General features: G+C 38.1%; 1 protein-coding gene across 1 annotated transcript; it reads left to right on the top strand.

Annotated features, from left to right (window-relative positions):
• Positions 1 to 247: 247 nt before the first annotated feature.
• DNA2 (DNA replication helicase/nuclease 2) lies at positions 248 to 20,926 on the top strand. The gene is made up of 21 exons (XM_075424174.1): positions 248 to 258; positions 1,160 to 1,339; positions 2,382 to 2,565; positions 3,989 to 4,134; positions 5,689 to 5,814; positions 6,706 to 6,925; positions 7,468 to 7,585; positions 7,887 to 8,052; positions 9,218 to 9,412; positions 10,403 to 10,633; positions 11,119 to 11,235; positions 11,345 to 11,454; positions 12,527 to 12,636; positions 13,627 to 13,851; positions 14,909 to 15,102; positions 15,213 to 15,302; positions 15,394 to 15,586; positions 19,053 to 19,142; positions 19,757 to 19,939; positions 20,072 to 20,218; positions 20,870 to 20,926. Exons 1-21 carry the CDS (start codon positions 248 to 250, stop codon positions 20,924 to 20,926), a joined length of 3,093 nt encoding a protein of 1,030 aa, XP_075280289.1.
• Positions 20,927 to 23,321: the final 2,395 nt, after the last annotated feature.

Here is a 23,321-nt window from a genome sequence, read left to right as displayed (position 1 = left end):
CTCCCGGCACCCCCCATTGGTTGCGCTAGCTCCCTCCCAACCAGTGGCAGAGCTGGGAGGGGAAAGGGGGCGGGGCTTCTCCAGTGGCGGGCGGGGAATGGGACCGTACTGCGGCTGCGCCCGGTGGCGCGGAGGGGCTGCAGTAAGGCGCGGGGCTGAGGGGAGTCGCGCTTACCTGTCCGCGGGCGTCGGGGCCGGGCTGCGGAGCTGAGGCGGGGCGAGCCGTGCGCGGCAGAGGGACCCGCTCATGGCGGAGAGGTAGCGGCCGAGCGAGGGGAAGAGCGAGAGGGCGGGGACGGCCGCTAGCGCGGGGAGGTTTGAAATGTCAGGCGGGGCGCGCGGGCTGTCTGGCGCCCGCTGCTGTCCAGCCCGCTGCTGCCCCTCTCGACCCCTCCGGCTCCGGGCGCGGGAAGGGGGAGAGCAGCCCTAAGGGGCGCCGGGGTCGGGGGGGCAGGAGGAAGGCTCGGGACCGCCCGGGATCACGGGCGGGAGGAGCCCGCTGGTGCCTGCGCTGGGCAGGGTGGGCTGCGGGACGGGCTGCGGGCGCCTGGCCTGGGCTCTGTCCTCGCCTGCGGCCCGGAGCTCTGGCAGGCATCGGTGGGGTCAGGGGAATGGCTTGGCCTGAGCGCTCTGCCGGTACCTTTGGCCGTTGCACAGGTGAAAGCTGAACCTTGAATATCGGTTTTCTGATTAGGTTCGGGTTAAGGGGAGCGGGGGGATCGGGATAGCTCTCCGTGTTTGGTGTACTTGGGTGATGGTGGGAATTCTTATTCAGTGTTCTGGGAGATAGAAGCTTTCTCACAAGCACAGGGTTGCGGTACAGTTGGAGTGCAGTTCTAAATGAATACATGTATATGGACACTGAAGGGAAGCACTAGCTGTAAGAAGTAGCAACTTAATGTTTATGTCTTCTTCCTTGTGTCTCATGTCCAAATGCTTGTTTTTCATCCCTGTCATCCAAAGAGACGATGTGGAAACACTACCAGAGGGAAGACTTCCTACACTCTACCTGTATAGAACTAAAAAACCACCCTAAATGCATATAAAAATTAAAGAGGGTTAAAGTTGGGTTTATACTTGAAGCTTTCACTTTTCTTATATACAGGTTGGCTGTTTTCAACTAGTGTCATGTCTTTGTGTTAATGGATTGTTACTTCAGTTTTCAGAAGAAAGTGACTGACTCCCCTGACACGATACTTAGGAGTGGGTTGAACAACAGATACCGTGTGTTGGAAGTCAGCGTAATGCAGAGAAATGGAAGTGACCCTGAGAAACACTTGACAATTACATCATCTCAGTCGCTGGAAGATACAGAACTGTGCATTCTTAGGAATGGCTGGTAATCCATATAGAAATGTTGATGTCTGAGAAGAGGATGAACTATTGTATTATTAAGTCACTTTTCTTTGTGTTGCCTTTGAAATTAATTTTACTCTGTTGAAAGTGATAAGAAATCCTGAAAGAACCTTTATTGAAGGTAATATTGTCAGTATATTAATGTGATGGATATTCATCTTGAGAGAACTCATGTCATGTAACTTGTGTTGAGTGGATATTGCTACCTTAAAGTTTTAAGTTGTCTTTGTACTAACATACAGCAAGACCATAAACTCTGAGCAGGGTATTTTGTAAACAAGTGTGGTCTTGCAACAATTAGAAGTGTTCTTCTAAATTATGCGCCCTCATTGTACTTGTAAATGTACAAAGGTATGTCTCTGAAACAGGAGGCTTTATAGAATCTATTAAATTCACTTTAGCTTGAGCTCTACTGCAAAAGCTTTTTGAAGTGTGAATCAGTGAGGATTCTAATTTAGGTGTTTGTGCATTGTGTGGTATGTAACAGAAGACTAGCTTAGTATTTTGAAACACAGGGGCACGTGCATGCTGTTTGGCACTGCTTTTTATTTTCTGTGCAAGCCTGAAAGACGAGAGAAGTCTAAGACTCCATTTCTTTGAGGAGCAAGTATAGGAAATGTTGAACCCTGAAACTTCTAAAGATGTTTTTCTATTTTTCTGAGTTTCTGAAACAAGTAGAATTGTTAAGTAAAAAGGTGGATGTCACGTCATGAAAAAAGTGTAGCATGCCAATATAAAACATGATGATAGTGAAAGGGCTTTATACATGGATCTGGAATGACTTGAAGTCAACAGGATTTCCTTATATGCAGGCTGTCGTGATGCATGATCGAATACCCAAAATTACTGAAGTTTTGTCAGTAAAAATTCCTTTATTAGTTTTCAAAATGTATGTAGGTCAACTTAAAAAAGACTCGCTATAACTTCCTGTTTCTGAGTATGTTGAATCTGATATATTAATGTGTAACTTCTAATACGTGGTGTCCTTAGCTTGCCAATGGTTATTCAAATATATTATGTTATAGGGAGTCTGTTCCAGTTGTTCCAGGAGACATTATTCATTTAGAAGGGGAGTGTAGCTCCGGTACCTGGATCATAAATGAACAGTCTGGATACCTGGTTCTTTACCCAGATCTCCTGCTTTCTGGCACTACGATATCAAATAGTATTCGATGTATGAGAAGAGCAGTGCTGAGTGAAAGATTTAGGGTAAGTGTTATTTCTAGAGCATCAAACATATCAGTGGATTACAGTTTTACTGAGACTAGTAGTGTAACGCTATTAAAACTGGCTGAGATGCTGTTTTGCAAAATGTTGTTATTAGCTATTCATACTCTTTACAACACAATTTAGAATGCAAACTGTCTGTCTCTGGCTGAGCTTCTTGTGTTTTTTTGAGAATTTCAGCTAAAATAATCCCATATTCTTAATGTAGTTAATGAGACAAAGAAATGGTCTTCCCACTTAAAGTTCTGTCAACTTTTGTGGTAATATCTTGCCACATTTTGTGTGGATATAAATCCTCTGTGAGGGATGTGCCTCTTGTCGGCCATATGAAAACATAACCACACTTGGCCAAGTTAAAAGCCTCTGAAAATGCAGCCCATTCAGTTAAGACTCTTGCTTAATACGCTGTGAGAAGCAGGCTTTAGCTCAAGATCAAGCTGGAATATACATGTACTGTAATGAGGGATTTGTTTGTGCCAACTCCAGATCTGAATCTAGCTGTTGGAACTTGGAAAGAGGAAGGGTTTCTTGTGGTAGTGTTCTTGCCAATATGTGGGTTCAGCTGAGGAAAACTTCCAGACATAGTGGGAGTATAAATCCAAATGGGCAAGGGAACTGGAATCGTGTAGTAAACAACCATTGGGAGCCTGTAACTAAAACAAGAAATTTGAGTGCAGGGTGGGGTGGTGTCAGGCCTTCATTGAAGGAGTAATAGGAACAAACTAATCATTTGGAGTCCTGAGTGTGGGATAACACCATCTTCCAGTTGTGAGTGGAACCCACGAGTGTCAGGTCTGTAGAAGATAGCAATAAGAGCTTAGTAACCATACTGGTTAGATCTCCAGTTGTTTGGTGGTGGCTTATGCAGAGGTCTTAACGTACTACCACTGTCAGTTCTCATGAGTCTACAGAGCCCAGTCCTGGTTATGGTTAGGTGCGTTCCTGAGCCATTCTGGTGATACCTGGAATAATTTTGTGCGAGTTGAAAACTGCTTAATGCAAAAAAATAATATCTGTAAGGCTGTGAAGGTAATTATTTGCATTAGGAAATTCTCCTATTAGTACTGCCTACAGGAAAAACTTGCTCAAAATTCATTTTAATCTGTGCCTTTTTTTCTCACCGGTCAATCACATAGGGATTGTATCCTAACATTATCAAGGAAGAAAAATAAGAGAGAAAACCACAGGAGAGAGACATTTCAACCTGGCTGTTTTCACAGTCAGGTTTGAATAGGTATTAATTAGTGAGGTGAAAACTCTAATGATCTTGCAACTAAATAAGTGCAGTCCGTCAAGTGCAGCAAATAAAGTCCAGAAATTTTATAGAAAAGTTTGCAGGAAGTGGGCATAATTTTTTTTTTTGTGTGTGTATATATATATATATGTTATATAACGTCTGTTGCAGGGCTCAGAGTCTGGTTCACGCCAAACACTCGTTGGTACAATTCTTCATGAAATTTTCCAACAATCGGTAACAAATAACTTGGCACAAGAAAAAGTTGAAGAACTAGCAAATAAAGTTGTGTATGGACAAAAGTATCTCAAAGAAATGTAAGTAGCATTGCAGGTATCTGTATCTTTTTATGTTTAGAAGGCAGGGTAGGAACATTTGAAATAGCAGATAAATTTCTACTTTAAAAAATGTAGCACTAATATTGTGAGAATATCTGCCAAATGACCTTGCTTAATGAAACTTGAGTGTCTTTTAGTATAATTTTTCCCTGTTTCATAAGGTGATGTAATTTGCCTGCCCTGCTGAGCGACTTCTATAGATCTGAATTATGCTTCTGGAGTGACTGTAGCTATGGGTCTTTTTCTTTCAGACCAAGCAGGTTGGAGTGTTTGTGCCTGTAACATTAGATTTCCAGGCATCTCCCAAAGCTGAGTTAAATGTAATTACCACAATTCATTTTGATCCTTGAGAGGTGAATGAGAAACTTGTATTTGACCAAGCATTGAGATGTCTGATATTTTTATATTCTTTATCGGGTTGTTTCATGGCTCAGTTGCTAGAGGACCTGTAACTTACGTTCTGTGTGAAGCTGATAGAAATGCTAGCGTAATAAATCATCATCATATTTCAATCAGAAAATGGCAATGTGAATGGATGTCAGTTTTAAGATTTTACTGTGGTCTTGATTAAAATATAATAGTTTTTTCATGTGACTTGAATTTTACCTAGAATGTTATAGATGGTATGTAGGGCAATGTCAATATCTGTTAGCCTCAGATGAGTTGGAAGTTAAAATTGTAACAAGATTTATTATTCTAGTTCTGTTATGAAGGTGGATATTTTAAATTATGACTGCTAAGATTACTTAAAGGCTTTTGTGCCAGTTTGGGCCTCTGTATTTGCAATTGTCGATTTGCGGTTCCGCTTTGCATATGTAGGCTACTTCTTGTTAGGATTGAAAAGTAAGTTACATAAAAGTCTGCTGGCTGTGGTCATTTGTACTTGTATGAACCTTTTTGTGCAAATCCTGCTTGTATTTCTTTGTTGCTGTAGAATAATGACATTATTTCCAGTGAATGCCAGCACTGAATTACCTACTGCCACATGCTTAGGTTCTGTTTGATGAGACTTCCACTTTCTTGTGTGTTTAACTGTAGCAACTGAAGAGGATCATGATTCCTTTCCAATTAAAATGGTCTGAAGCCTGTCGAAATGTATAGGAGGAACAAGTGTATTGAGACAAAAAGCAAATGGTCTTTTAAAAGTTTTTTAAAAACTGTTTTCAATTTTGCATAGGGCATAGTAATAGCCATTTTTAAATGCATGAGTCTGGTGCTCCGTTCTTGCAGTCTATTAGTTTTGTTTCATCACACCTACCATGCTGATGCTTTGCTTGTGCTACACCTATCATTTCAAAAATTACATCAGAAATGAACATAGTCTGTTCTATCTCGTGTAGTGGATGTTCAGTTATAGTTTTATTAAGTAATCGAGTTGAGCCTTAATGAGTCTGTCAGTATCTACAATTTATAGATGTTTATTCAAACTTGACAGTTATTTCTATTAATCTTCTTATTGAGGCAAAATCTTGTTAGTATCAGCAGCAAATCTACTATTTCTGTCTCTTTAACCTGCATGGCTTTATTTTTCAGGTATCACTTGAATCTGAAACAAACAGAAATAATGCAGGAAGTGGAAGAGTATTTGCCATCATTTTTTAAATGGGCAAAAGACTTCATGCACAATCCAGCTAACCAAAATAAAATGCAACTAAAACTGTAAGAAGCCAGAATTATAAGTTAAAATGGTTTGAAGTTGTATTGTCTAAATTGTCTTGTTTGGGTCACTTTTAATTTTTAGAACAGCACTTTTTATGCAAATCCATTCTGTGATACGGAGTTAATACACGGCCTCAGTGCCAAAATTCGCTAGCCTTGGGAGCTGCATGTTTAGGTGCCATTGTGATTACTGAGGAAGACATTAAGACTGAGGGTGAACTGACATAAAAACCTTATTGGTCTTAAAATCCTTGTAAACAGTGTGATTCAAAGTAGAAATTTTAGTAGTTAGAAAAGCAAGCATGTCTGATCTACTGACTAAGCTAAAAGTTACTGTAAATATGTGCAAGGCTACAAATCACAATGTGAAACTATTTATTAGTCAAATGTAATTCTTCACTAAGATAATAGTTTATCAACAAAATGTTGAATTGCTCAACTTGTTGCGCTCTGCTTGTCTATGGCTTCTTGCTGTTAATGGTAATAGCCATGGGGTGTTAAAGGTTCAATGAAAGGACAGGTCTGAGTAAAATCTGTATGCTTCTTTCCAGTGTGTATCACTACACTTTTTGAAGAAACAAAGTGTTTCAAAGTGTAGTTATTCAGAAAATACCAAAAACTATTAAAAATAGTTTAAGATTCCTTTTTAACTTCAAAATTTAGGTGAATAGCAAAACTATGACAATGTGTGGTTTAAAGTAACTTTCTGATATGCTTCCTCTGCTAATAGGAGGAGAATTTGGGTGAAACTCAGTGCACTTTGTTTCTAAACATAGTGTCTAAAGAGAGCCTATAATGCAAAAATATTAAATACTTAATTACAACACATTTTAGTATTTTAATATTAAGAATGAAGGGAAATTGTAACTTCTGACTTAATTTTATTCCTAGATCAAGTGGTGAAAAACCAGAAGATTCCTCTTCTAAGATAGAGATTGTAGATATCTTAGACATTGAAGAGAATATTTGGTCTCCCAGGTTTGGGTTGAAAGGAAAGATTGATGTTACAGCCAGGGTGAAAATCCATCGCCAGTCTGGAGTACAGTCTAGGATAATGCCGTTAGAGCTCAAGTCTGGCAAGGAATCTAACTCCATAGAGCACAGAAGTCAGGTACAAAACCCAAATGTCTAATTTCACTATCAATAGCTATGTATACTTTTTATTGGATGACCTATTTTGTCTTATGAATGTGAAACACTTTGTAAGTGGTATGATCTAGATTTATGGATGGCTGATCCTGGCATGCCCAACGCTGCTGATATAAAATGAATATATAGTCAACTGAGGAGTGAGAAGTATATACATTTACCGCTTTCAAACACATTTATAGTTTTTATACTGAAATATCTCTTCTTTAGTCTCTTCTCACTACATTAAAGTATTAGGTTGAGGCAAACTGCTTCAGGAATTAGCGTCGTACATCTTTCTAGATAGCTGGCCTGATCTAGAGGTAGTAGCCTTGTTTTAAGCTTTTTGTTACGGAAGATGCCTTTTAATTGAAATCCTTGGTTAGGTGCTTACCACTTATGGCTTCTAGATCACTTGTGATAGTAATGGCTACTTAACTATATAAATTATGGAAAAACTAAATACAACTTATAATGTATTTTGTTTTTAATACATTGTAAGAGGTTTATATATAATGTTTGCAGGTTATACTGTATACATTGTTGAATTTAGAACGGAGAGTAGATCCTGAAGCTGGATTTCTTCTGTATCTTAAAACTGGTACTATGTACCCTGTTCCTGGAGCTCGCATGGACCGAAGAGGTAAAGTTGTTCCCCTTCCCTAGAAACCAAAATTATCTTAAAATGAAACATTTTAGTTTAGTTATAATTATAAGTTATAAGGTTTATGCTCATTAACATATCTGTACTTAGAGTTGTATCACTTGTTATAATGTTACTAATTCCAGTAAGCTTATGTTAATTGTTTTGTTAATACTCCACTAGGACTTTGCTATATGAATACTCACTTCTTAGTTGACTAAAAAGTTGATGGCTAGTTACTTTTGAGTTAGAAATAATTACAAACCAAACCAATCACCTTAGTTTGTTCTTTTCTTGACAGAATTAATGAAGTTAAGAAACCATGTGGCCTTCTACTTAACGCACAGTACATATAAATCTGCCATGGGAAGACAGCAGTCACAGCTTGCTGCGTTGCCTCCTGTAATTGATGACAGTCAAGCCTGTAAATACTGCTCCCAAATACACAATTGCTTTCTATACAGCAGGTAAAAGTTTGACTCATGTTTTTGAATAAGCTTGAATAATTATAGCTTTTGATACCATGATTTTGTTTTTGTGGTTGACAGTTTCTTATTTCTTTATTGAGGACTCTTGCACCCCGAAAGAATGTTTCCATAGACCCCACTGCAACTTTTATAGCGCGGAGACTTAATGTGTTTGCTCAGGTACACTTTCTGCAACACAAAATCTGAGATAAGTCTCAACAAAATACTTGATGATAACAGTTTTCTGTTATATCTAACTTAATTATGACTTTAAAAAGCTGTATTTTTGCAACTCTGAAATGAGCAGTCTTTTGAGACAGTATTATGGCTGGACAACAACTCTTTCACTTTTTAGAAGATTGTTTCCCTGTAGGGTATCACACAAGTAATGATACATTGGTATTACTCTGCTAAAGTGTTATTGCATCTCCTGTTAAAGAGAAGTCATGAGCAAATACTTGATAAATTTTCATATAAAGTTACCAAATAGTTTTTAAAACTGTTGTAAGTTTTAGTCTTCCATGCTGCATAAAAAAACAGAACCAAAATTGTATACTGAATAGATCAAATGAGATATGTTAGAGCAGGAGAACTTTTGGGGTCGTCTTGTGTAAATATGGTGCCTGATTGTTTTTAAAACTGTAAGGGTAGAAGTGTATGTTGAGGCAACTAGCTTTTTGGGCATACATGATATGTTTTTGTAAACTAGTTTTTGTGAAAAATTACTTCTAATATTCAGTTGTTACGGCAACAGGATTATTACTAACCAGATAATTAGTTTTGAGATAAATTGACTTGAAGTCTACTTGTGTGTTAACTATTAAATCCCCATCACTTAGATAAATCTTGATATAGTATTCATATCTTACAAAAAAGGAATATAAGATCAGCTCTCTAAATATATACAGTACTTTCCTTGAAATGTCTTTAGTTGGCCTTTGACTACCTTAGGGTCTCTAATAATTCGAAGTCATAGAGGTGATGTAAAGTTACTGATATGAAATTGTTCATATGAAGAAAGGATACAGATTTTACTTTAGTTCAGTGATGATGGATAATCTATCTGGTATGTTACAGTATATATTTAGATTGCTGTTATGTATACGTGGACTTGCAAGAAAAAAGATACAACTTGACTCTTTCCTGTGTTTGGCTCTACTCCTAGAGCTGTAGAACAAAAGATGTCCAGTGTGTCTTTTCCTCCTGCTATGGTACCCACTATTGAAAGAGAGACCCGGCACCTGAAACCCTCTCATTTAGAGTATTTCAGCCTGTGGTATCTGATGTTAACCTTGGAGCTGCAAAGTGGAGAGGGTAGAAAGGGATATAAAAATACATGGATGATACCTTCTTTGGAAAGGTAAGATGTAATTTCTAACCTGATACAAATGATGCTTCCTTCAGTAACTGTAAATGAGGCAGTCGCCCTGTGTTTTCAATACAGGGAAAACTAGGTGTTTTCTAGTGCTTGTAAAAATAGTCAAATAGCTACCTGTGTAGGTGATTTTTTTGTGAGATGTGATCTAATGGAGACATTAGTCTACTAGATTCATTTGTTTTGTATTTGTGATATGATACTTGTTTTTTTTGTTGTTGTTAAGTCGCACATAGGAAGGAGCGAACTGCAACCTCAGTCTTCAGAAGCAGAAGTGGCATAATTCATTTTTTGTTTGTGTCTCTGGGGGCTAAGGCTGTGTGCTGCCTGTGAGCCCAGCTCTTTGCAATGGTTTCCTGAGGGTTCACTTGACAAATAATGGTGCATTTTGGACCATACTTCTAGGTGTGGCTACGAACGTGGATAAAAGCAGACTAAAGGCTCTTGTTGGCTGCAGTAGCATGTTACTATACATCACCTAGTCCAGCAGCGGTGAAAAAAATAATTGGCCGTTTGTAGGCCCATTTCAAGGCATCTGTAGAAGTGAAATGTAGCTGAGTTGTTTTAAGTGAGACAAGCAACTTCGTAAGCAAACATGGAACATCTTAGTGAAGTGGATCCATACGCTTCAATATTCGTTTTTTAACAGGAAGTTATAGATAACTTTAGCCTAAATATCAGAGTCTGTTCTTGGAACAAGTGCAAGGGTTCTACATTTTTTTACAATACTTTTCTGGTCAAAGTGGCTGTTGTAAAGTGACTGTTTAATCTTGCTGGTTCTTGCTGTGTGTATTTGGGTGGTTGGCTTTTTTTTGTTGTTTGGGGTTTTTTTTATTTTTGTGGTTTGGTTTTTTGGTTGGTTGTGGGTGGTGTGGGTTTGTTTTTTTTTTTTTTAACTTGTGGGTGGTTTTTTTATATTTGTTTTATTGAGAGGATCTTAATACTAAAATATATTCATTTTTCTAATATCATCAGAGAAAAGACTGGAGATTGTGTTGGAAACATGACTAGAGTTGATGAAGTGCATGAAATTTCCGAGGGACAGTACCTACATTTTTTCCAGCGTAAAAATGGTGCCGTACCTGGAACAAACCTACTCGTTGGTGATCGAGTGGTTGTGAGTGGAGAGGAAAACGGCTTACTTGGTTTGGCTACTGGCTATGTTAGAGAAGTCAGTGCGACAAAAGTCTCCTGTTTGTTGGGCAGGTAATAGAACAAAAAGAAAAATATCTTTTTGAAGACATTATGATACTGGCTTAAGGAAGGGTACTTCTAGGTCTCCAAAAAGCTCTGACATGTTCTGACTCTTCTTGGTGGGCTTGGGTAGTTACCCTTCAGAAATTCTCTTACCTTGATTGAAAATGTCAATACTTGGTCAGTGTATACGCCTGTCTATTTAACTAGGTTTGTTGAATAAAAGCATACTTGCAAACTCCATTTACTTACGTCTCCAACATGAGACTATAGGGATGGATACAGTGATTTCTGTGTTAATAGTAACTTTCATTATTCAGACTATATTGTCTTTAAATTGAGTTCTGATCATGTTTTATTTAGATCAGTTGATAGTGTTTCTTCTAGCTGTTGCCTCACTCTGGGAGGTATCACTTAATACTTACTATTAAGTCTTTAATCATCAACATGCTCTTTATAAACAGAATTATTTTGTCCATGTTACTGTCATCCTTCAGGAGTTTGTCAAAGCTCCCCAAGAACACCATATTTAGGTTGGATCACGAAGAAGGAGATTTTGGTATAGGAGTCCCCTTCGAAAACCTTTCTAAATTGATGAAAAATTCCTCAGTCAGGTATGAAAAATCAAATTAATTTCACACTTTCAGTATTTTCAGATAAAGTTTCTCAACTGGTAACTCTTGGTTCTTGTTTTTTTTTTTTTTTTTTTTTTTTAATCTGCAGTGAAAGGCTCCGCAACTTGATAATTGACTTCCACAAACCACGTTTTATTCATCATTTGAGCACTGTCCTTCCTCCAGAAGCAAAGGAAACTGTTGCTAATATTTTAAAGGGTACAGAGTAGTTTTCCCTAAAATTCTCTGTTTAGTAGTATGTCTCTATAGCCAAGCATTTATCACACTAAATAGAAGGGTATTTTCCTACTTTGGGGTCTAGTGATGGTTTTCGCCTTAAAAATTAAAAGCAAGTTCTTATGTTGCGGGTCTTCCTGTGATTGAATTACTTGTAAACTAGTTGGAACACATGACGAGATATTTGATTAGAACTTTATTTTACTTTGGTTAGTTGCTGCAGCTTGCCGTTTCAAAGCAAGCACCCTGTGATTACCCCTCTAACCTTTCAAAAGGAAGGAACAGGGAGCAGGGAAGACGCTTGGGATAGAGGAAGCAGACTCTGAGGCAGTGGAAGGGAATGAGATTTAGTGTAATCACTGGTATGATCACTCTTGCTGACCATTGGTTACTCTGTAGTGTGTTATGCTTTGTGATGCTTTTTTTTCTTACTTTTTAAAAACAAACTTTTTTTAGATATGTGGCAGCATCTCATTTGGTGAAAATATTTCATTGTTCTCTGACAGAGTTCTCTGAAAAAAAATTTAACTGAATTATCTTATAGCAAATGGAATTTATATAAAAACTCAGTCTGAAAACTTATTATTTTGCTTGAGCTTTGCCTAGTCCAAATAGCTGGAATGTACTGCTTATTTGCAACAGACTGGGGAAAAACAGCTCTGATGTTACATTTCTTCTAAAGACAATGTTGTGTGCAGCTTCCCTTTGCTGTGAGCAGTGTGTTTGAATGTGAAAGTGGGTATGATAAAATAGGAATGCCCATACACGATATGGAGGTGACCACTGAGGATATTAGACAAAAGTCACAAAAGATCTAATAACAAAAATGTCTTCACTGACTTATTTCTAGGACTGTAGTGCAGATCCTGTACTATGTCTTGTGTATTATGTTTAATATCATTACTTCATTAGAACCTACAGACTTACTTTGCTCACTTCTTTTCTTTAAGGGCCTTAGGGGAGGAGGAAACTATAGGTTTTTTTTAATTAACTTTAGTAGTTATTACAATGATTATGAAGTGTCGACATTTCATTTTGATTTTTCTTCTTAAAGGTCTAAATAAGCCTCAGAAACAGGCAATGAAACAAGTGCTACTTTCAAAAGACTACACGCTTATTGTGGGTATGCCTGGAACAGGAAAGACTACTACAATATGCGCTCTAGTAAGATTGTGTACCTTGATGTTTAAATTTTTTTGAGAGATTTGGAGGATAGCATTAAGCTGTGTATAAAGCATACTGTCCAAAATCAATTGCCATGAATTAATCTACTGGTATCTGCGTAATTTCAAAGAAGTAAACACATTTTCTGAGAAATTATATTTGGTAGAACTAAAAATGTATTTTGTGGAGTAGGATTTTCTTTTGCTTGTGTGGGAATATATGTGGGAGGGAAGAGATTGAAATGTGATCCTTAATCACTTCTGTGACACTTCAATGTTAAAATTCTTTGGCCCAAAATGTCAGCAAGTCCTCAAATCCTGAGTTACAGCTCACAAAAGGGACTCCCTGGGGAAGTCAGTAACTTGTTCATTGTACGTTGTATAAACCCATGGTACTGAAGTTACGCGCAGCTTGCTAACCATCTCCTCTAGTTGATGGTTCTCTTTCCGTGGGAGTGGACTATAGGAGTATGATGGACTCACACTGTGGGCTGAGTGAGTTTTTATTGAAATAGCAGCGTCATCTCACTTGCAGTTATCATCAGCTTGTGGGGAAGGAGGAACCTGGAGAGCAAGCAGCTGCTACCGTTATCGGATCAGCTCGTTCTACTGAATCTGTTGTGGCTAAATTGTCATGGAGAACAGTGTGTGTGGGAATGGTCTTTGTGACTTGTTCTTACAGTGGGGAGCTTTGGAGTGCAGTTCCTTCTTTTCTGTGCGGTTTGCAACTGCATGGATGTCCTTAGTTTTCTCCGCTTGCAGCAAGCGTAGTAAGCCTGCTGTCTATGAGAACCATCAGATCTGTTGCCCAGATTGCTTTGACAGTAGATATCTGGCAGATCTGGCCAGAAAGACTGATATAAATGAATTCATACCTGTTATTGGTTGCCTCCAAAACTTCTTGTCTTTTTTACCTAGCCAAACATGGGATTGTTGGTTCTTGTATATGAACTAATAACTTTTTATTTTCTTTCCCTTTGCCACTCATTAGGTGAGAATTCTTTCTGCTTGTGGCTTCACTGTACTTCTGACTAGTTTTACACACACTGCTGTAGACAATATCCTGCTAAAGCTAGCCAAATTCAAAGTTGGTTTCTTGCGCTTGGGGCGAGCTCAGAAGGTTCATCCAGACATACAGAAATTTACAGAAGAAGAAATTTGCAGATCCAAATCAATTAAATCTGTAACAGATCTGGAAGACATCTATAACAGTCAGGTGAGAAAGGTGGCCCTGCAAATGATTAAGGATAATTATGTTAGTGTTCTGGTTGTTTGGATGCTGCAGAGAAGGAACTCATCCCAAGGGAGTGTTATTGCTGTGAGAAATCTGAGCTGAAAAAAGATACTCAATCTCTGCATCGCTTCAGTTTCTTTATAGCGACATACAGACATTAACAGTCTGAAAGTTGAAAAGTACTTTTTATGTCTACACCAAGTAACTGATCATTGTAGGTAATAATTCCCAAAGACTCCAGTGCTTTTCGGTGAGATCTTGGTGGGGGTGAGGTGGGGTGTTGATTAACGGCTGCAGCCTCCTCTGTGCATTCACTTATTGTTACCGTTTATCCCTCTTTCCCTCCCACTTGTACAATCAGTGGATGGGGACGAGGAAGTGGTGCGCTGTGCAGCTGATCTGGCCAAGCACTAATATTAAATTGAAAGATGAGTGCTACCTGTGTGAATATTAATGCAAAGCATAATGGGAGCTGGGTAAACTGAGTCAATGGCAGCTTTAAGTTAAGGTAGTTGAAAGAATGAAGCTTCATGGGTAGTTGGAGTAAATGTCAACTTTGCAAAAGCCACCATTCACTTTTTTTGTTGATAGGCATTGCAGGGGAATGATTGAAGTCATAAGAGAAGTGACTGAATGTTTCATATTTTAGTAACTTCAGATCTCAATGGAAGCACAGTGGTGGGAAGAATGGTGCTGCTGTTTTCTCTTCTATTTGGAATTAAAAAAACCAAACCACATAATTTTCTATGATAGTCATTTCAGCACACTCCATGATTTCTGTGTGCATAGAATGGCAGGAATGAGTTAATTACTACAGTCTGCTCTAAAGCTGTTTTTTCTCATTTGCAAATGATGCAAGAATATGTGAGGCCAATATGTATGTAAGGTGTGCTGCTCTGATTTTGAGGACTAATAATATGACTTCTTTTATTTTACATTTTAGTTTAATGGGAAACACTACTTTTTCTTCTAACCTGGAAAACATAGTGCTAGAGGATATAAGATGTATCTTATCCTTAAAGTGTGTCTCAATTTTCAGCCAGTGGTAGCAACGTCTTGCATGGGAGTAAATCACCCCATCTTTGTTCAGAAGCAATTTGATTTCTGTATAGTTGATGAAGCTTCCCAAATAAGCCAACTCATCTGTCTGGGCCCGCTGTTCTGCTCCAAAAGGTTTGTGCTGGTAGGGGATCATCAGCAGCTGCCTCCCCTTGTACTGAATGCGGAAGCAAGGTAAGAGAAACTGCTGCCGGACATTTATTAGTAACATGAATTCTGGGAAGGATATCGCAATTTTTTGCCTGACACATTTTTGATTTTTTGGTTGGTTTGTTTTGTAACAGAGAACTTGGCATGAGTGAAAGCTTATTTAAAAGACTGGAACAAAACCAAAATGCTGTTGTCCAATTAACTGTGCAGTACAGAATGAATAGGTATTTTAAACTTTTATTTATTACATTGGAGTTTTTAATGTGGGATTGAAACTGCAAGATCTGATGCCTTTTCTTGTTTTTTAATCTCTAGGAAAATTATGTCACTGAGTAACATGTTAGTGTATGAAGGCAAACTGGAGTGTGGCTCAGAGAAGGTGTCAAATGCCACTGTTAACTTACCCAGCTTAAAAAAATTGAAACTGGACCTTGCAGATGCTTCAAAAATGTGGTTGAAAGAAGTACTTGATCCAGACACACCTGTGTGTTTTCTGAACACAGAGAAGGTAATGTTTGTTACGTTCTCCTTTCAAAATTGTATTTTTGATGCAAGTTCTCAACACAGTCAATATCTAAAACTTCATATAGCTTAGGTAGGGTAAAATATACAACTTTAAAAAATGGTTTTCTAGTTATATGTGAAATGTGCAACATGTAAAAATGTTGTTAGTATAGCTAATCAATTGGGATGGTGCAGTTACTGCTGGAAAAACACTGCATCTAAGAGCAGCTGAAAAGTTTAATTTGGATAATATTGAATGTACTATAACCTTTGTTCTCATGTGCAGAATGTAGCTCAAAGTGTGTAGCCATATTGGATGCCTTAACAACTATAGAGTGACCTCGTTTCCAGGTTTCCTCGGCTGAGGGTTAGCGGTGTCTAAGCTCTGTGCCAGTGGAAGGAATAATTGTAATTCTCCACTGAATGCTGTAGACATTCGAGACACTGTCATGTGAGGGAGGAGTAAGTTAGTTTAGGTGTGTCCTTTGATAGACACTCAAATCTTTGCCAGAAAAGTAAAACTCTAGAATGGATACGAATTATGCAAAGGAACTGACTTATAGGTAGAATGAGGAAGAGTTTAAATGCATTTAGAAAAAGATCAATGAATTAGTACATATTTGTGGTCTCTAGTACTTGCTGTGACTGGATTATGAAGATTTGAGTCTATCTTCTGCTCTAACAGAAAAGCAGACAGTTGGTCCCAGGGAAGAGGTTTGTCCCAACAGGAATCCACCTGATACACTGTTCATCTGTTAATCAGACAAAAATTGGTACTGTGAAAGCTGGAGTTTCTGTTCCATTTTAATTTTTTTTTCTTCCCTAGAAAGCCCATCTTGAGTGTAAGACAGCTGTTCTGTTTGTAGAACCAGGAGGAAAGTTTCACTTTCCAAAACACTCTTGCTTTTGTTGAGACGTTAGGCCATAGTCTCATATCTCTCTTTGGGCTTCCTGTCAAAACTACAGGTATTGTGGTAGTCATTGGGGGACGGACAGAAAAAAAAAAATGAACCCCAAACATCACAACCCAAAAAAACCCCACCGAACACAAACCCAGCATTTATTTTGTTTTATTTGACTATATAGTATTTTTTTCACCCATATACTGTTGTTCATAATGTAACCAAGACAGACTTCTGAAGAAACGTACTTGGGATACACAAGCAGAGAAAGGAGAGAAACATTTTTTTAAAAAAAGCACCTCTTTTTCTGTTTAATAATGCGACATGTTTGTGACATTAAATGGAAATCTGTTTGTTCCTTTTCTGCCAAACCCTGTGTCAGTCTGCACTTCCTCTGATAGCTCAGATCAGAATATTGAAAAACTACATCCTTGATTTAATGTCAATCTTCTGAGTATCTCTAGACAAAAGTTCTTGTGGGGTTTTTTTTTGTGTGCTATGCTAACATAATAAATATAAATGTAAGCATGTGTTTTCATCATCAGCATGACCTAGCTCTTTAGAATTTTTTTCTCCTAAAATAGTTTTTGTATGGTCTTTAGCTACATTGATGCTAGTGTGGATAGTAACCAAGTATTTGTTAGAACAGTGCTTTTCTGCTTGAAGACTTGAGCTCATGCAAGTTTGGAGACTTCTTAGGTGTCTGCAGCTAACTTCAGATTAATAAATTAAAAAGCTGATGAACCAGAACAGCACAGCTATAACAGTATAGCTTAATTCAGCTGTGATATGACAGGTCATAACAACAGTTAGATTGGGTGCATGATGGCAATGTAAAAACAAGTTAGCTTACAGAGAGTATTAAGATGGGTAGCTATGGAGAAATTGCTAGTTTGGAAAAGGCAATGGAATCACCTAGTATGGAGGAAAATATTTTTCTGCTTCTGTAATCTATGCAACATACTGACAACATGCTGTCATGTAAAAAAAGCTGGGAGGACATGTAGAAAAACAGGATTTTTGCTGAAGTGTGTAGTAACATACTTAAGCAACACAATACAGACTTACTTTTGCATGTGGCTGGAATCCTGAAATAAACTCGTGGATGCAGTAGCCTACCATTGGTACATATGTGCTGCTCTGAGAACACTGCTACACAGAGTTGCAGCAGTGTTGCATGTAGGTTTGTCAGTCTCTATTAGATTTTTTTTTTTGTCGTTCATTTGCAGTGCTTTAGTGTGCTAGGCATTGAACATAGATCACACTTAATGAGCTACCAAGTCAGTTGAATTCCTGGATTTGTGAAACTTTTGATGCATATTGTACACTGTCAGATTCTATACATGTGCAGTGGTGCTGCTCTAGCAAGCAGATACCACTTACCTGGAATACTCTTACAAATATCAACTATGCATTACTTTACCCACGTGTTAAACTTCAGCTATCTCCAAATTCAGCTATTCAAATGATGTTGGGGTGGTTGTTCAGAGAAGTAAAACTAGTTGTAATAGGGTTCTGAGAGTGTTGCATGAAGTCAGACTATACCACCTCCCATTTTCAGTGGCAATGCTGTCGTAGAAATTTAGAAGGAAGACTGAAGAAAGTGGCATCTAAGAAAACAACGTTGATGTATGTCACTAGTAACAGAGGCAAATAGTGGAGTGGGTAAAGTAGTAAATGGCAGTAAATGAATATTGTAGTAAATGTTATTCAGAGCCAGAAAGCAGAGGCAGATTTTGCATATGCTTGGTTTTAGACTGTTTTTAAATCAAGAGGTTTGCTTCTTGACGCTAGATGTTTAGCAGCGTGCCAGCTTACTAGAATGATAACATCAAGGACACAATTATTTGTTGTTAATGATACTGCTTAAACTTTAGAGAAGGCAAGAACTAAACAAAGAGAATAAAATATAGAACTGTGATACTGAAATGACAAGAGTTTGCATTCTAAGCTTGTTGCTGGCTTTCTGGTCTAATTCATGCATGATGCAGGGAAAGGGACTTAATAGCTAGAAAGTAAATTGATTGAATACCTTTTTAATTTTATTTTTTATTTGCAAATTAAATGTAATGCTGCCATTTCAGATAGTTCTTCCTGTAGTTGTAAATGTAGGCTTTCAAACATAAAAAAAAAAAAATCCTTTCTGCCGTGGAAATAGGGAAAATTCACTGTAGTCATCATCGCATGGGAAGTCTTAAAACAAAAGTCCCATGTAAAATATAGCTTGCTCTCTTACCTTGTCAGGGTGGGAAATCTCCTTTTTTTTTTTTTTTTAATATATATTGTGTGAATTATCAAGTCAGATGACGAAGCTTTGGCAGTTTCTTAAGGTGACTTGCCTAGTACTAGAAACACATTTCAGCAGATTGAAACAATCTGTGTTGCAAATACAGTATTCTGAAGTTACTTTACATTATAGGCTCTTATTTGCTGTAAAATTTAGCGTTTAGCCTTATTTTTTAATAAAACTGTGACTATAAAACCATGTATGATATGGTGAGTTAGGGATTGGAATATAATATGCCCCTGTAGACAGCAAGTCATTATTTTCCGTTTATTTTTTTAAAGGTTCCAGCACCAGAACATGCAGAAAAAGGTGGTGTAAGTAATGTGACAGAAGCTAAACTAGTACTCTTCCTCACATCCTTATTTATTAAGGTATCTTTTACTTTATTACATTGTTTGGAGGGACAGCTTTATAATTAATCATTTTTCTATTGCTGTAGTAACGGTGACTATATATAGTGGTTATTCTTTGAGGGATAATCTTAAGGGTAAATTGAAGGTTGGCTGCTTGTCAGTACAGTTTGGAGCTTGAGGTCTGCATTCAGTTCCCTGTCTCTTACCTGGTGGGATCTGAGATGCAAAAAACGCTGGATGCTGATTTCTTTTAAGACAAGAGGTCTTTGTGTGAAGGAAGGGGGAGGATTTACCTTTCTTAATTATTTCATCTAGTCAACTTCAGGAGTAGTACAGACTAGGAGTTGTGAATGTTCACCTCGCAGTTTGAGGAAGAAAGAAAAATGAAGACTTCAAGGATATGTGGATATCTGTCTTTATGCTAGGTGAAGACAAGGCTTGGGAGCTTGCAGTAACTAATATTTTCTATTTAGTTAATACCAGTTATACCTAGAGTTCCATTGACAGTGTAGACAGTACATTGCAGCACTGTTTAAAAAAAAAAAAAAATCCTTGAGGGTCTTCTGACAGTAATGAGTATCCCAAGCTAACTGGATTGACAGCTTTTTTTCTTCTGTTTCTTCTTCATTCAGGCTGGCTGTAAGCCCTCAGACATTGGCATTATATCACCATACAGACATCAATTAAAAACAATCACTGATTTGATGGCAAAATTGAAGGAGAACCGAGTGGAAGTCAACACAGTAGACAAATACCAAGGAAGAGACAAAAGTATCATAATTGTATCTTTTGTAAGGAACAGTAATGATGAAAATGTAAGTTGATCATACTAACTTTGTGTCAGTCAATTTTACTAGTTAGAGACCTGATTTTCAAACTGCATCTATCTTTGTTAAATTCTGAAACTTAAGTAGGATAAATAAAAGCAAATTATGTTTATTCAACAGCTTGGTGCCCTCCTAAAGGACTGGCGACGCCTTAATGTTGCTATCACAAGAGCCAAGCACAAACTAGTCATGGTGGGCTGTGTTCCATCGCTGTGCCGCTATCCTCCTTTAGAGAAGCTACTCCGCCATTTGCAGTCTGAGGCAATGATATCCTTTTTCTCCAGGCTGTGTTGTGAGAGGGGAAAGGTAAGACTGACTTACTGAGACTTGAGATAAGGGTGGGAAGATCTTTGATTATTTAGCTTATACTTCTAACACTGATCAGCAACACAGTACAAAATGTGCTAATTGAATATGCTAAAAATATACTTGAAATCAAGCCAATAAACAGATTTAGAACCTTCACTGTCTTCAACAGTAGAAAAAATTCATGCTGATTTGCAAGTCAACTTTGATATTAACTTTTTATTTTAATTTTGAGGCCTGAATTCTTAATGTTTAATGCTTTTGCATTTTTTTTGGTGATAATCTTAGTTTCTTGGCATCTTAATGTCAGTACAATTGTTTTCCTCAGAAGTACCATGCATTTAAACACATCTCATGAGAAAATGGTTCATGAATAATGTTGCTAGAATGACAAATGGTGTAACTTCCAGATGACTTGCTAATTTTTTCTTTCTCTCTGGCATTGTACAGAGTTTGCTCTAGTTATGGCTGTTTCCATCTCCTCTTTAAATAGGAAAAGCCTCATTAGCTGCATTCTTTGCAAACACCAATACATATTCAAAGAGGTTTTGTCTTTTTTGTGAAAGCCATATGTTATCAAAATGCTCGAGAACTACTTCCTTAACTTGCTACATCTTCAATCTTCCAGCAGGGGCTCATGAAAGTATCCACAAGTGTAACATTTTATGATTGTGAAGATGGGGTGTTTTACAGGCATTTGTGTATTTTCTTCTGGTGCTGTTGAAAGTAAATAACTGGTTAGTGGGGTATGAGTGCTGATGTGCACTGGTTAACCTGAATGAAGACAAAACACAAATCACATTAAATTATTTTAAAGGTTTCCTTTCAGTAAAAGAACAATACCCATTTCTTTCTTTGTGCTGGTTGTTGAGCTGATGGTTTTAGTGCCAGTGTACTTGTAACAAAACAGAAATGTGAAGTATTCTGTTCCTTCAGATACTGGATAGCTACTTCTCTATTCAATTTTATCTTGTTAAACAGTTATCTGCATAAGTGAATGGGGAAACACTTGAGGAGGAGAGGGAAGTAAACCAATGCTGCATTGAGTCATAGTTTTCTGGGCTCAGTTTGGTTTTAAAGACTTTAAAATGTCGTTTACAGAGAGTAATTCCATTTATTAGAATTCCTAAGTAAGATGCTGTGTTGTGCGGTTTGGAAAAAAATGAGGAAAAACCTCTTCAAAGCCTCACATTCTTCTCTAAAGTGTACTTCTGCTTTTTTAAATACCGAAGTATTTTATATTTATATACATAGTGTAATTAATATCTCATGAAGATCCCTTGATGACTTTTCTAATCCCTTGATGTTGTATATATCTGGGAGAAATGTGATGCTGAGTCACTTAGTTCCCTTTTATGAGCTAATGTATTTGGCAGATAAATCTGAAGTGAAATGCCACCCACTTGAAGATCGTAAACTGAAACCAGAGTTTTACTATCTGATCTGTAGTCTTTTCTTCAAAAAATATTCTCAAGAAACAAAACCAGAGATGCAGCTCGATGACTAAGAAGTTTACATGCTCAGGTTCTATTTTTTTGTAAAGATGATAGCATATGTACAATACAAGATATCCTTTACTTGACAGATCTGTTTTAGTTTCTTGATACTACCTCATACTCTAGGCTGTTAGTGAGAAGTTTCTTTCCAAGATCATTGATAGAAACATCAGTATTTGTTTTCTCTCGGATCAATGTTAAGTAGTTGTGTGCATATAGTTGCATCTAAACTTCTTGATGTTAAATGTGGGCATTTTCACACTTTTTTAAACTGCTCCCTAACTTTTGTAATGTTTGAAATAATAAAAATTCGATGTTGGTTTTGTTATAGTTGTTTAATACTTTGCTTTGTGTTATACAAATACTTTAACAGTATAAAACTAATTTGAATAGCTGACAGGTAACAATACGTGCTTGTTCATCAGCTGTGTGCGCGCTCTGGGTCTTTACAAAGATCAAAGTAGTTAGGATGCTAGTTACTCCTAAAATATACTCGTAGTACAGCAGTGATTTCAGAATAACATATACTTGTATGGGAAAGTTTTCCTTTCTGTATCTAGACCTATGTGTACAAACATCTTATGATTTAGCTAATCTATTTTCTTGCACCAAATTATGCTTATCTGGGAAATTCTGTGTGCTATTAAAAAAAAAAAGCTATTGCTGTCCCTCTACAAAGTTGCATGAGAAACAGGCACAAGAACAATCCCATCTTTCTTTATCTACTTCTAAAATGTATCCTTTCGTCTTCTTATAGAATCATAGAATCATAGAAAGTTTTGGGTTGGAAGGGACCCCTAGAGGTCATCTAGTCCAACCCCCCTGCAGCGAGCAGGGACATCGCTAACTAGATCAGGTTGCTCAGAGCCCTGTCCAACCTGGTCTTGAATGTTTCCAGGGATGGGGCCTCCACTACCTCTCTGGGCAACCCGTTCCAGTGTTTCACAACCCTCATTGTAAAGAATTTCTTCCTTATATCCAGCCTAAACCTACCCTGTTTTAGTTTAAAACCATTACCCCTCGGCCTGTCACTGCTGTCTCTACTAAAAAGATTGTCCCCATCTTTCCTATAGGCTCCCTTTAAGTACTGAAAGGCTGCAATCACGTCTCCCCGCAGCCTTCTCTTCTCCAGGCTGAACAAGCCCAACTCTCTCAGCCTGTCCTCATAGGAGAGGTGCTCCAGCCCTCGGATCATTTTTGTAGCCCTCCTTTGGACCCGCTCCAACAGTTCCATGTCCTTCTTGTGCTGAGGGCTCCAGAGCTGAACGCAGGACTCCAGGTGAGGTCTCACCAGAGCAGAGTAGAGGGGCAGAATCACCTCTCTCGACCTGCTCGCCACACTTCTCCTGACGCAGCCCAGGACACAGTTGGCCCTCTGGGCTGCCAGCGCACATTGCCGGCTCATGTCCAGCCTTTCGTCTATCAGTACCCCCAAGTCCCTCTCAGCAGAGCTGCTCTCGATCCTTTCATCCCCCAGCCTGTATTGATACCGGGGATTACCCCGACCCAGGTGTAGGACCTTGCACTTGGCCATGTTGAACCTCATGAGGTTCACACAGGCGCACCTC

The sequence above is a fragment of the Opisthocomus hoazin genome, chromosome 6 (genome assembly GCF_030867145.1).
Source record: "Opisthocomus hoazin isolate bOpiHoa1 chromosome 6, bOpiHoa1.hap1, whole genome shotgun sequence".
NCBI lineage: Eukaryota > Metazoa > Chordata > Aves > Opisthocomiformes > Opisthocomidae > Opisthocomus > Opisthocomus hoazin.
This window is presented reverse-complemented; position numbering and strand designations above follow the sequence as displayed.